The 14,224-nt window shown below is 33.2% G+C and overlaps 1 protein-coding gene across 8 annotated transcripts in view; it reads right to left on the bottom strand.

The window, feature by feature from the left end:
• The window catches only part of LOC145304735 (MFS-type transporter SLC18B1-like), a 43,044-nt gene that overhangs the window by 15,655 nt on the left and 13,165 nt on the right, over positions 1-14,224 (bottom strand). For 5 of the 8 annotated variants that reach the window (XM_080146697.1, XM_080146696.1, XM_080146695.1 and 2 more), the window contains 6 exons: positions 7,183-7,242; positions 6,255-6,345; positions 5,436-5,539; positions 1,505-1,564; positions 376-468; positions 31-140 (listed from right to left, as the gene is read on the bottom strand). In XM_080146697.1, the coding sequence (XP_080002823.1) occupies positions 31-140; positions 376-468; positions 1,505-1,564; positions 5,436-5,539; positions 6,255-6,345; positions 7,183-7,242 (518 nt within the window). Of the gene's footprint in view, positions 1-30; positions 141-373; positions 469-1,504; positions 1,565-5,309; positions 5,382-5,435; positions 5,540-5,645; positions 5,666-6,254; positions 6,346-7,182; positions 7,243-14,224 lie in introns of all 8 variants that reach the window. The other 3 variants (XM_080146699.1, XM_080146691.1, XM_080146698.1) reach the window with 3 other exon arrangements.

The following is a 14,224-nucleotide window of genomic DNA, read 5'->3' as shown; positions in this document are numbered from 1 at the left end:
CCTATCCCTTTAGATCCCTGAAGCGCAAACCTGTAAAACTTTTCTGAGTCTAAGTTGAGGGACATCATTATCACCATGTTCATCATTCTCAGTGGGTCCATTTTGTCCAGTGGTTGCACCCCCCACTCGGGGTCCTGTAGCAATATGGATATTAAATTGTCCAGTCTTGGAAAAATTTTTATAAAATTTTTGCCCCCAGCCAAAATGTGGTTGATTATGAAAAAAATGACCCATGCTAAATATATTTTCTGTAACACAAAAATTGTGACCACACAAACACTGCAAAGTTTTTAAAATCTGCAAAATGGGTATAATTGGATAATGTTGAGGGATAAGACAATGGTTGATAAATTGATTGTATATCTATTCCTGTGGTGTTGTCTTCAGCTATTTGTTCTCTGGCGAGTGAAGCAAATTCTGCTTTGTCTAATAGGACAATCAATATTGAAGCTAGGGTTCCCGTTACTCCTACAAATAAAACAAAATTCATGAAAATTTTAATGAAAATGTTGAAAAGTAACCAAATGTCTGTCTATGTGTTTGTTTGTCTGCACCAGTTTTGGGTGTATTTGAATTTAATTTTACTAATTTTAAACGTCTTTTTAAAGGCAAAACAACACTTTGTGGTATTTTTTATATAGTAATAGGTTTGTATACGTCCAAATCACCTTTTAAAACTTACCCAAAAGTATGCCACATACTAGAAAAGGCAGGGTGAATCACACACACACACACAAACTTACCCAAAAGTATGCCACAAACCAGAAAAGGCAGGGTGAATCATACACATACACACACAAACACACACAAACACACACAAACACACACACGCACACACACATACACACACAAACTTACCCAAAAGTATGCCACATACTAGAAAAGGCAGGGTGAATAATACACATACACACACACACACAAACTTACCCTAAAGTATGCCACACACAAGAAAAGGAAGGGTGAATCATACACATACACATACACACACACACACACAAACTTACCCAAAAGTATGCAACACACCAGAAAAAGCAGGGTGAATCATACACACACACACAAAAAAAAAATTTACCTAAAAGTATGCTACATACTAGAAAAGGCAGGGTTAATCATTCACATACACATACACACACACACACACACACACACACAATTTACCCAAAAGTATGCCACATACTAGAAAAGGCAGGGTGATTCATACACATACACACACCCACACACCCACACACACAAACTTACCCAAAAGTATGCCACATACTAGAAAAGGCAAGGTGAATCATACACATATACACACACACACACACAAACTTACCCAAAAGTATGCCACATACTAGAAAAGGCAGGGTGAATCATACACATACACACACACACATACACACAAACACATACACACAAACTTACCCAAAACTATGCCACACACCAGAAAAGGCAGGGTGAATCATACACATACACACACTCACACAAACACACACACGCACACACAAACACACACACACAAACTTACCCAAAAGTATGCCACACACCAGAAAAGGCAGGGTGAAACCTCCATACTCGTACATCAAACCTAAATTATTAAAATAAATTAATATCAACTATATTTCAAGCCTATTCGAGTTAAACCCAATACAATTCCAATGGGCGATAAATTGATGTAAAACCGCAATGATGGTACACAAAATTATCCCTTTAATGGATTACAATTAGTGGTTGAAACAAATAGGAACTCAACTTAATGAAGCTAAAATTCAGTAAAAGTCCCCAAATTTGTTAAGCCAACGAATAAACTAAGTTATCATAAAACTTTGGGGACTAGTGTAACAAAAAAAGGCAGGGTAAATCCTCCATACTCGTAAATTAACCCTTAGTCATTCAAAATCAATTAATATAAAGTCTAGCATGTTTCGAGTTAAAATGGTTTAATTTACACTATAAGAAGTAACCCGCATCCGCTTGTCGTCGGGGAGGTGGCGGGTTTAAAACTTGTATCGACACTCAGTCATAACTTAAGACGTCAAAAACGGTTCCTACTGCTTCTTTGTCAGATGCGCGACATTCATACTTCTAGTAGGGGTAATGTCTTGGCCCAATACAGGCGCAACTCATTGCCGTGCAAAGTTAGGACTTTTAGACAAAGGTCGTGCAGATAGGAATTGTTTTTCTATTGACTGTTTGGACAGAATAGAATAGATATATCGCCCCTTAAGTATCCTTGGTTGTTGAAACTAACGTAAGAGTGTCATGAACAAAAGCTTCGCCGCGCCCGTATGAGGTAATTGACAGGAAAGAAATTTTGAAAAGTTATAATAGCTGACATGTAATGAACATGTCTTTGAAAGAGATAATTTGCATAAAATCTACATCGTTAATACGTCCATCATTTGAAACTAAATTAAAAATTTAGAATAGTTATTTTTTGCATCGTTTTATAGACAGCTTTCCACGGATATTAAAATGAAAAAATATAAGTTTAAAACCAGTTTTGTTAAAACAGAGGGGCCAAAGGCTCGGGCTAACAAAACTGGAATTAATTCTATGATTTTTATTGTAATATTTGTGGAAAATTGTCTGTAATACGATGCTATAATAATTCTTTAGTATGACCGAATACCGGTTCTAATCATACGGATATTTATTAATTTCGAAGCTTTTCTGGAAAAGTACTTTGTATAATCTCAGTACAAAAATGAACAAAAAACATTATTTGCTTTAGCTAAACTTTGCCTTGTTTAAATGCATGGATCTAAAGGGATAAGACAATAGCCGATAAATTGGTGTATATCCTCAATGATAATACACAAAATTACACCTTCTGAAAATTATAATTAGTCACTCAACTTAATAAACTAACCAATCATATTAATTTAAGTCCCCAAAGTTATTAAGCTACTGAATAAGAAAACATTATCATAAAACTTTTGGGACTAGTGTAATAAACAGCCGAATGTCCCCTCCCTTCCTGATTGAATGTCAATCTTGTATGCATTTATTATTTTTGTGGTGATAAGAATTTCTTTTTTTAATTGTTGCGTGCCAATATATATAACAAGCATATAACATTTCAAAGATAGCGAAACAAGCCAGAGAGAGAGGGGGGACAATGGGCTGTTTATTACACTAGTCCCAATAGTTTTACAATGAGGTTTTCTTATTCGTTGGCTTAACAACTTAGGGGAGTTTTAATGTATTTGATTGGTTGGTTCATTAAGTTGAGTGTCCAAACATTTCAACCACTAATTATAATGTACAGTAAGGGTAATTTTGTGTGTCATTATTGGGAATGTACATCAATCTATCATCCATTAGAAACGAAGTTCTTTGAATTAATAGATCTTCCCAGAAATGCTTTAAAAGAAATGTAAAGATAGAATTTAAAGAGATAAGACAATGACCGATAAATTAATGCATTTCCCACATTATGATACACAAAAACCACCCCTTCTTAAGCTTATAATTAGTGGTTGAACAGACAGACACTCAACTTAATTAACCTTAAATTTTATAAGTCCCCAAAGTTATTAAGCCAACGAATAAAAAAATGTTATTATAAAATAAAACTAGTGTTATGAACAGTCTTATGTCCCAGGGATCTAAAAGGATAAGACAATGGCCGATAAATTGATGTATATCAAAATCATAATACATCAAATTAACACTACTCTTCTGTAGATTACAATTAGTGGTTAAAATGTTTGAACATTCAGCTAAATAAACCAACCAATCAAAATTCAATTGAGGTCCCCAAAGTTATTAAGCCAACAATAAAGAAACGTTATTATAAAACTTTCGGGGAAAGTGTAAAAAACAGCCAAATGTACCCTCCCTCCCTGAAAAATAAAGAAGTGTATTACAACACAAGAGTCCGACATACCAACGCGTTATTTTTATAAGGCAGCTTCGCTTCTAAGGATTAAATTTCAATGCACAATTACGGAACAAAGATATTAATAAATATGTAATAAAAAGATAAGCGAAACTTCAAAGTCGGAAAATTGTCATTAAATTTGTTCAGAAGGAGAAACTATTCTATAATTTACTTTGTACGTACAACCGTCTGTCTGTTCATATTGATTTATTCACTATATTTGTTTTGTTTTTGGACCTAAGTTAGCAATAGGTTGGTTGAGATATTTTTGTATAGTTACTTGGGCTAGCTAGGGATCTAAAGGAATAAGACAATGCTTGACAAATTGATCTAGATCCCTAATGATGATACACAAAATTACCACATCTTTGGATTAAAATTTGTTGTTGAAACTTAATAAACAAATTAATTATAATTCACTAAAGTTCCCAAAGTTGTTAATCCAACAAATTAAAAACGTTATTGTAAAATTTAGGGAATAGTGTAATAAACAGCCCATTGTTCCCTCTTTCTCTCTAGGGCTTAACCTTTTTATGGATGTTACCATCCTTGTTTAATGAAAATTAATATATTACATTATACGTAATAATATTTTTAAATGCATAAGGTCAATTTATATTGCAATAAAAAAATACACTTTTTAAAATACATTTTTATACTTTAAGAAAATACTTTTGACAAATGTCATGTTTTTAATAAGGAGGGATCTAAAGGGATAAGACAAAGGCCGAGAAATTTATGTACATCCCCATTGATAAAAATTAGTGGTTGAAGCGTTTAAACACTCAACTTAATGAATTAACCAATCAAAATTCACTGAAGTCCCCAAGTTAATCTGCCAACGAAAAGAAAAATAATATAACTTTGGGGACTAGTGTAATAAACAGCCCATTGTCCCCTCTCTCTCTGATAACAACACAGCAATGAAGATATAGGTTTTTAGTGATAAAGCTTTATGATAGAAATAATATCATTGTATCTATCTATCTATATATCTCTCTTTTTAAAGGGATCTAAAAGGATAAGACAATGGCCGATAAATTGATGCATAACCTTAATAATGATACACAAAATTACCCTTTCTGTAGATTAAAATTAGTCGATGAAACTTTTGAACACTCAATTTATTTATAAAACATTGGGGACTAGTGTAATAAACAGCCCATGGTTCCCTCTCTCTCTCTGATCTACCTATCTATCTAAGGTATACTATACCTCCAAGGAAAGGCCCAGACATGGTACCCAACCCAAATCAAGTCTCCATACAAGATAGGACAGTGGTGCTATCTATCTATCTATCTATCTAGCTATCTATCCAAGGTATACTACCTCCAAGGAAAGGTCCAGACATGGTACCCAAATCAAATGAAGTCTCCATACAACTGAGCACAGTGGTTCTATCTATCTATCTATCTATCTATCTATCTATCTATCCAAGATATACTACCTCCAAGGAAAGACCCAGACATGGTACCCAAACCAAATGAAGTCTCCATACAACTGAGCACAGTGGTTCTATCTATCTATTTATCTATCTATCTATCTATCTATCTATCTATCTAAGATATACTACCTCCAAGGAAAGGCCCAGACATGGTACCCAACCCAAATGAAGTCTCCATGCAACTGAGCACAGTGGTTCTATATTCCTCCAGCGACAGACGCCTTAACATATTGCTAAGTGCAATAATATTCGTGTTAGTTAGATAGATAGATAGATAGACGGATAGACAGACAGATAGACAGACAGATAGACAGACAGATAGACAGATAGACAGGCTATATTCCTCCAGCGACAGACGCCTTAACTTATTGCTAAGTGCAATAATATTCGTGTTAAATAGATAGATAGATAGATAGACGGATAGATAGACAGACAGATAGACAGACGCCTTAACATATTACTAAGTGCAATAATATTCGTGTTAAATAGATAGATAGATAGATAGACGGATAGACAGACAGACTGTAATCCTCCAATGACAGACGCCTTAACATATTGCTAAGTGCAATAATATTCGTGTCAGATTTTAATTTTATATTAGGTTATCCCCATAATATTTCTATAATTAGGATCGGTCCGTCCGTCCGTAACCATTAGCTTTTTTTCGTGTAACGGTTTTCTCTTTTCGTTAATATAGACATAGTAGAATTGTCCTATCAATTTGTTTTAAAGTAAAGGAGGCGAGAGGGGTGGACGTTTAGTGCTCGTCAGAAATTTTGTGGAAAAGTACCAAATATTTATATTTATACAGTATGGCTTCAGAACTTGTTCTCAGTCACGCTGAAAAATCATGTATCGTATAGTAATATATCCAGTTTTCTACGAATATAAAAATGTACAAACGAATCTATCTATGTATCTATCTATATATCTATCTATCTATTATACCTGGCTAGCGGATAAACAGCTACATTCATAGCCGACTCTCCGACAGCTGTTATACAACGCATTACGATACTGGCTATGAAAAACAGCTCAACTGAAATAAAAAAAATAATATTAGTTTTCGAAAGAAGTATCGATATTTGAAATATTTTAATTTGTTATCAAAAACAGAGAGAGAGGGGACAATGGGCTATTTATTACACTAGTCCCCAATGTTATATAATAACGTTTTCTTATTCGTTGACTGATCAACTTAGGAGACTTTCAACGAATTTTGTTTGGATGGTTGACAAAGTTAAGTGTCCAAACGTTTCAACCACTAATTGACATCAACAGAAGGTTTGATTTTGTGTAAAAACATTAGGAGTGTACATCAATTATTCAGCCATTGTCTTTTCCCTTTAGATCCATGATAATTAAGCAAAAAACAAAAAATTGACAGGTGTTTAATGTTTTTATTTAATTTTAAATATGACTTAGAAATGGATATAGAATATGTGGATATAGTGATGCTAATAGGGACCTCATGTATTGGTAAGTTCGTTTATCTAATATAAGTGGAGGGGATCGGGTAAAGGAAGTGGTTGGTGGGTATCATTTTTCAGCCAACTGCGAGTATCATTTTATTAGTGTACATGAAAATATAGTGCAACATCCAAGTAATTATATTATAATTACATTTAAATTGTTGGTTATATCTCGCATCGTATTATAAACAGCTTTCCGCGGATATAAAATGTACAATTATAAGATTGAAACTAGTTTTTTAGCCTTGAGATGCCGAAGAAAACTGGGTATAATACGATGATAGACATAATTTTGCCATATGGCTGAGAACTGGTTCCAATCCAGCGGATATTAATCTGTTTCGAAGCGATTCGGGAAATACGTTTAAATTACTGGTAAATAAAATTTTTATAAAATTTTTAACCTGTTTTAATATTTTGAACAAATCCAAATCCAATGTTAGCCAGTCCTGACAAAAGACATCCTAAAAAAGTAATAATATGTTAATACATTTTTAATTCAAACTCATATTCTACAAAGCTAATCCTTTCTTGACATGGAGGTAGAGGTGAATAGGGCTGTTTATTACACCTAGTCCACAAAGTTTTATAAAAGGGTTTCTTATTCGTTGGCTTAACAACTTTGGTGACTTTTATTGAGTTTTGATTAGTTAGTTCATGAAGTTGAGTGTCCAAATGTTTAAACAAATAATTGTAGTCTATAGAAGGGTAATTTTGTTTATCATCTTTTTAGCCATTCATTAATTTTTCTGCCATTTTGTCTTATCCTTTTAGATCCTTACTTTCTTACTCTAATATGTTTATGATCACTTTGTTGAATATTTTTGAGTTTTTTGTAACCCAAGTATCTAAAGGGATAATACAATGGGCGATAAATTGATGTAATCCCCAATGGTGATACACAAAATTACTCCTTATGTAGATTACAATTAGTAGTTGAAACGTTTGGACACTCAACTTCTTGAACCAACCAATCAAAGTCCCCAAAGTTGTAATGCCAACGAGTAAACAAAACGTCATTTTAAAACTTTGTGGACTAATGTAATGAACAGACCAATGTTCTTTACCCCGAGCCTTCAAACAGAAATACTTTATGCTGCTTAAAGTAAAAAACTAAACCAATTATGGCATTACAGCTAGACTGACAGACGAGCAAAAAAAAGCTTCGCTACTAAATAAAAGTGTATCTCATTAGGTAAAATGTTTTTTTTTTTTTAATGAAAGCTAACCTTTTAAATAAGTTCAATGCATTTTAGACACAATCAGATAATGGAAATGAATTTGATATTTTTATACAGAATTATCAAGAAAAAAAAATTATTTTATCTGTTTTTTTATACGTAGTAATTTTTAATGTAGATTTTTTAGTAATTAAAAGCAAAATTTCTATAATCAGAATCGGTCCGTCCGTCTGGCTATTAAGTTTTGACAATCTACAAGTGTGTTAATGTTCGTTTGTCCTACCGTCTGAATTTTGGAACTAATGTTTTGTTTAAGAATTATATAATTTTTTTGCTCTTTCGTACAATAAACTACAAAACTCTCATCTGTCTAAGATATTTTAAATTTTTTTTGATAATTATGAGATCTAGTTTAGAAATAAATAGAATTTCTCGTATTCATTCGAATCCGGTGGATAGGAACCGGTTCTCATCCATACGAAAAAACTATGTCTTGCATTGTATTATAGATCGCATTCTACGAATATAAAAATGTACAATCATAAGATTAAAACCAGTTTTTTTAGCCCGTGCCTTCGGCACCTCGGGGCTAAAAAATCTGGTTTTAATCTTATACATTCTATATCCGCGGAAAGCGGTCTATAATACGATGCGAGAAATAACTATTCTGAATAACTAAAATTTCTTTTCAATAAAAATTGTATCTTTTTACACAGTGATATAAAGGGATAAGACAATGGCCTAAAATTGATGTACATCCAAAATGATCATAAACAAAATTACCCCCTCTGTAGATTATTGTTAGCGGTCGAAACTTTGGACACTCAACTAATGAAGCAACCAATTAAATTTTAATTAAAGTCCTTAAGGTTGTTAAGGCAACAAATAAGGAAACATTATTAGACTTTGGGGACTAGTGTAACAAACAGCCAAATGTCCCCCCTCTCCGTAAAAAGAAACTGCGCATATACTGTAGGCTACAATCGAGTTATATTGACGGTGGGACGTACAGACATAACCTACATAAAGTTGTAGAGAAGCTTCGCTTTATAACACATGAATGTACAATAGAGAGAGAGAGAGAGAGAGAGGACAATGGGCTGTTTATTACACTAGTCCCCAAAGTTTTATAATAACGTTTTCCCTTGTTGTCTTAACACCTTTGAGGACTTTAATTAAATTGAGTGTTCAAAAGTTTCAACTACTCTACAAAATAGGTAATTTTGTGTACCATCATTGGGAACATATATCCATTTATCGGCCTATGTCTTATCCCTTTAGATACCTGCGAATGTACTATATGTTTTTATTTTTCATATTTTTAACATTTGTTATGATAGCTATTACTCATAATAATATAATCATATGATTTTTTTAGTGATCCAATTAATTAATTAATGGATATATGATATAAATGGATATATTATTAGAGTAAAACACTAGAGGGGGAAAGGGTTAAATAACTGTATCTCGACATTGCAGTGTTGTCCTTGTGCATACTCTCAATTGGGTAATTGGAAATCAACCAATGGTGTCGGTTATATTAACACAGCCAAGTAGCAGAAAACAATTTGCTAGCAGACGAAAAAGGTCATTGGAAAAGGGAGGAAGGCAATTATCTGTATATACATCTATAATATAGCATTGCCAGGGTAAAATTTCTCATCTATTTAGCTAGCTAATATGCATTCCATTTATTAGTCAGTTCCTTAAACCAGTAGGAGGAGAGGATGGGGGATGTCTTTATTTTAGCCAGCTGCGAGCGTCACTTTATCAGAGTACATGAAAATCTGATGCAACATCCAAGTAATACTATATCGATTAAATTAATCCACAAATCAAAAGAATTTCTTTTCAACTAGTTATGATTGAAATATTGACATCTTTATAGCAGGAATCTAAAGGGATAAGACAATGGCCGATAAATTTATGTACATCACCAAAGATGATACACTAAATTACCCCTTACGTAGATTATAATAAGTGATTGAAAAGTTTGGCACTCAACTTAATGAACCAGCAAATGATAAGTCAGTAAAGGTCCTCAAAGTTGTTAAGCAAACGAATAAGAAAATGTAAAAAGCGAAGCTTTTCTATAAATAAGAGTATGTAGTAAGTCTGTCATTTCGCCACAGATAGCTCTTTTCGTTGATTGAGGCATGTTATAATTGTCTTATTAATTTAAGACTTTGGATTATGCTTATACTTTTATTATACTTATATGCATATTCTGATTATTAAATTTTGACAATCTAAAAGTTTGTAAGTGTTCATGTTGGTTTGATTTCAGAGCTTCGCTTTTATTGATGTTGTCGGTCTTTTTAATGTTACAAATGGCTGATAAATTGATGTACCTCCCCCAATGATGATACACAAAATTACCAATTTTGTAGATTACAATTAGAGAATGAAAAATTTGGACACTCAACTTAATGAACCAAACAATCAAAATTAAATTTAAGTCCCCCAAGTGATTAAGCCAACGCATAGGAAGACTTTGGGGACTAGTGTAATAAACAGCCCAATGTCCCCTCCCAACCGGTATTTAACTGGTTATACTAGAATTATCAAGATATTTATAGTAATTAGGTTATTTATAATCCAAAAATTATAGAGACATACAGACCAGGGAGGTAAGGGACATAAGGTTATTTATCACATTAGTCCCCCATTGTGTTATAAACAACGAATTCTTAATCATTAACAACTTTGGGGAATTTTATTGAATTTTAATTGGTTGGTTTATTTAGTTGAGTTTCCAAACATTTCAACCACTAATAATAATAAAGAAGGTGTAACTTTGTGTATCATCATTTGAAATGTGCATCCATAAATCGACCATTGTCTTATCCCTTTAGATCCCTGCATACAGACACAAAATTCCCCTCCATTAAAAAGTTTTATGACAAATAAAGTAAAAATAGAAAAAAATAAGTTTTGCAAATTTTTACCGGTTTTTACTTGTAAAAGTCCTATTTTTTCCCTTTTTAAAAGTTATGTATGTCTAAGTCATTTAAAGATAAATTGATATAGAATATTGGTGAATATTATCGTCAATTTAGGTTGCTAACATGGACATCACTTATTGGTCAGGTCGTTCGTACAGTAGGAGGGGGGGGTGGATCATTATTTTGGCCAGCTGCCAATTTTACTTTCTCAGAGTACATTATAACCTGGTGTAAGATCCAAGCTGTAATAAATTCCTTTAAATAATATTGAGCAGTCTTTTTGTAACTAAAAGATATATTTTTTTTTTCTATTTCTCTAAAGGTTTTCTCATTAAATGAATCCCTATATAAATTGATTAAGAGTTTCTGAAGGTTTTTCTATTTTTAAAGATTTCTAATGAAATAGATATACATCTAAAAAGCTTCCAAATTTGAGAGAAAAAATGATAAACAGGATTTGGATATAAAACTTGAAGGACAAAAATTACTTAAAATTGAACTCTTTGCTAGTATTTAAATAACTATAAATTTTAAAATTTAGGCATGTTAAAATAATATAATTAAAATTTTGCATGATAATTCCTATAACAGTCAGGTACAATTTAGACAGCGTAGCAACTCTATAATCAGGTCTCCTTAACAAAACCTTAGATTTAAAAAAATCTCCAAAGAAACGGACAACAGGGCCTTCAAATAGGGTACAGTGGTGGTCAGAATCCGTCGGAGATTAAATCTTAGCTGCTCCTTCTTGCTAGATATTGCAATTTGAAGTTTAGTGGTAAAAATGCTTAAAATTACAAGAATTCCAAGGATATATGCATAAGTAAACACCTTAATTCATCAAATAAAAAGGGTGAGTTTAACATTTGAGGAGTTTATATGTCTCTGCATATGTAAGCTACACAGTCCCTCCCCATTTAGAAAATTTTAATACTTTAATGAAATTATTTAATGAAAAAGGTACATTGTCAATTTTACAACTTTAAGCTAGAAACTGTTACCCTGTAAGCAGTAGAGAATACCTCAGTTTAAGTTTACATATAGCTAAAATTAATTTTTAAAATACTCTCACCCCCCCCCCCCCCCTTCAACCCTCCCTTGCTACCCATAAATTTTATAGGGAAGGGGTTGGGCAAAGTATAGTTATTTCTCGCATCATATTGTAAACAGCTTTTGGCAGATATAGAATGTACAATTATAAGATTGAAACCATTTTGTTACCCCTTAGGTGCCGAAGGCACTGGCTAAAAAAACTGGTTTTAATCTTATGATTGTACATTTTTATATTTGTAGAAAGCTGGATATAGTTTTTTTGTATGGATGAGAATCGGTTCCTATCCACTGGATTTGAAAGAATACAAGAAATAGTATTATGTTTTACTCAAAACAATTTGAAGTATTGTAAGAAAAAATTATATATAAGATTCTTAGGCCCAAAGCTTCTGGAAATATTGTTGACTACCCCCCCCCCTTCCCCCCTCCTAATGAAATCTAATTGGAAGGGGGTTAAGATCCAGAAGAGTTATTTAGCTTTAGTACTTTAACTTTAGTAGGCATCAAAATCTCTTACAAATATTGCTGCAACCAACCCCTCCCCCCTTCTTAGACCACAAATTATTAGGAGGGGGGCAGTGGATGTGGAAAATACCCTTGTGTTACTTTGAAATAACTGAATTATATTAAGCAAGCTTTGGATTTAAGCTTTTTTAGGATATTAGTTACTTTTACAAATATTGCTGATCCCCCCCCCCCCCCCTCCATCTGTTGGAAATAGTGGCAAGTGGCATAGGTAAATAATATTTCATATTATTCAGAAACCTGTGGGGATATTCAGGGTTAATATTTTATCTCATGTAGGCCCATATTTACTTTTATAAATATCTAGTATTCCAACTACAACCCCTCAATCTAGTACAATTATTTTGCTGTATAATCTCCTCTAACCTATTGGACTAATAAAAGAAATATTGTCAACCCATTGCTCCATCCCGAAACATTGAATAGGTAATTCATATTAAGGCTAAGCAATTTAGAAATCTAAAAGCTTTATTGTATGGAGGGTAGCTTGAGAGGGAGGGGGAGGGCAAGCAATATTTTAATACTTTTTTATGGGGGTGGAGAAAATTGAGCAGCAAGCAATATAATTTTTCTGGATGGGGTTGGTTGAGGTTGGGGAAAGGTCAGCAATATTTGTTCAAGTATGAAGTAATTATGGACCTACTAAAGTTTAAATCTAAAAGCCCTCTATATCTTGAGTAATCTCAAAGTAAATCACAAGGGTATTGCTATACTCCCTTCTATTACTTAATTGGAGGGAGGGGGGGGGGGGAGATTGTAAAGAAATAGGGAGGGAAAGGGGGCTTGGAGGGAGGTTTCAGCAAAATTTATAAAAGTTACTTTTGACCTACCAAAGCATATCTCAAAGGTTTGCTTTGCTGCTATAGTTCTAGTGGTTTCTTAGTAGCACACCATAGTAGTACCCTTTCAACTGCAATGCCCCCCCCCCTCTTTCTATCTTTACAAAATGTTATGTTTTTGATTTATGAGGGGAGGGGAATAGGTCAGCAATATATGTAAAAGTGCTTTGAGTCTTAAAACAATACAAATCCAAAAGCTTATATATCTCTAATAGTTTCTTAAAACACATTGGAATGATCTTCTGCCACCACCCCCCCCCCCCCCCAATTATGTCAAGACAAGGGGGAGAGAAGAAGGTCAACATAATTTCTACAAAATTTTGCCTAAAAACCTTATAGAAAAATTTTTCCTACTTACTTCCATTAGTATTTTAGAAACACATAATAGTATTACTATGCTCCCCCCCCCCCTCCACCCTAATGTTTGTAGGTTGTGAGAGTATTGGGGGGAGGGGGGCAGAATTACTAAAAGTAACTTGGGCCATATGTAAACTTGAACTGATGTTTTTTCTACTGGTTCCAGGGTAACAGCCTTTAGGATTATGTTGTAAATTGTGCAAACCTCTTATAGTACCTTATTTATTACACTTATTGAAGTTAAAAACATCACTTATAGTAGTAAAAATTGTTCTAAATGTGGATATAGTGTTTAGTTTACATATGAAGGGATATATAAACTCCTCAAATGTTAAACTCACCCTTTTTATTTGATGAATTAAGGTGTTTACTTATGCATATATCCTTGGAATTCTTGTAATTTTAGGCATTTTTACCACAAAACTTTAAATTGCAATATCTGGCAAGAAGGAGCAGCTAAGATTTAATCTCCAACGGATTCTGACCACCGCTGTACCCTATTTGAAGGCCCTGTTGTCCGTTTCTTTGGAGATTTTTTTTAAT

Source organism: Acartia tonsa, chromosome 13 (genome assembly GCF_053477335.1).
Source record: "Acartia tonsa isolate MP-2025a chromosome 13, ASM5347733v1, whole genome shotgun sequence".
NCBI classification, from domain to species: Eukaryota; Metazoa; Arthropoda; class Copepoda; order Calanoida; family Acartiidae; genus Acartia; species Acartia tonsa.
The sequence above is the reverse complement of the archived record's forward strand: the minus strand, read 5'-3'. Positions and strand labels throughout refer to the sequence as shown.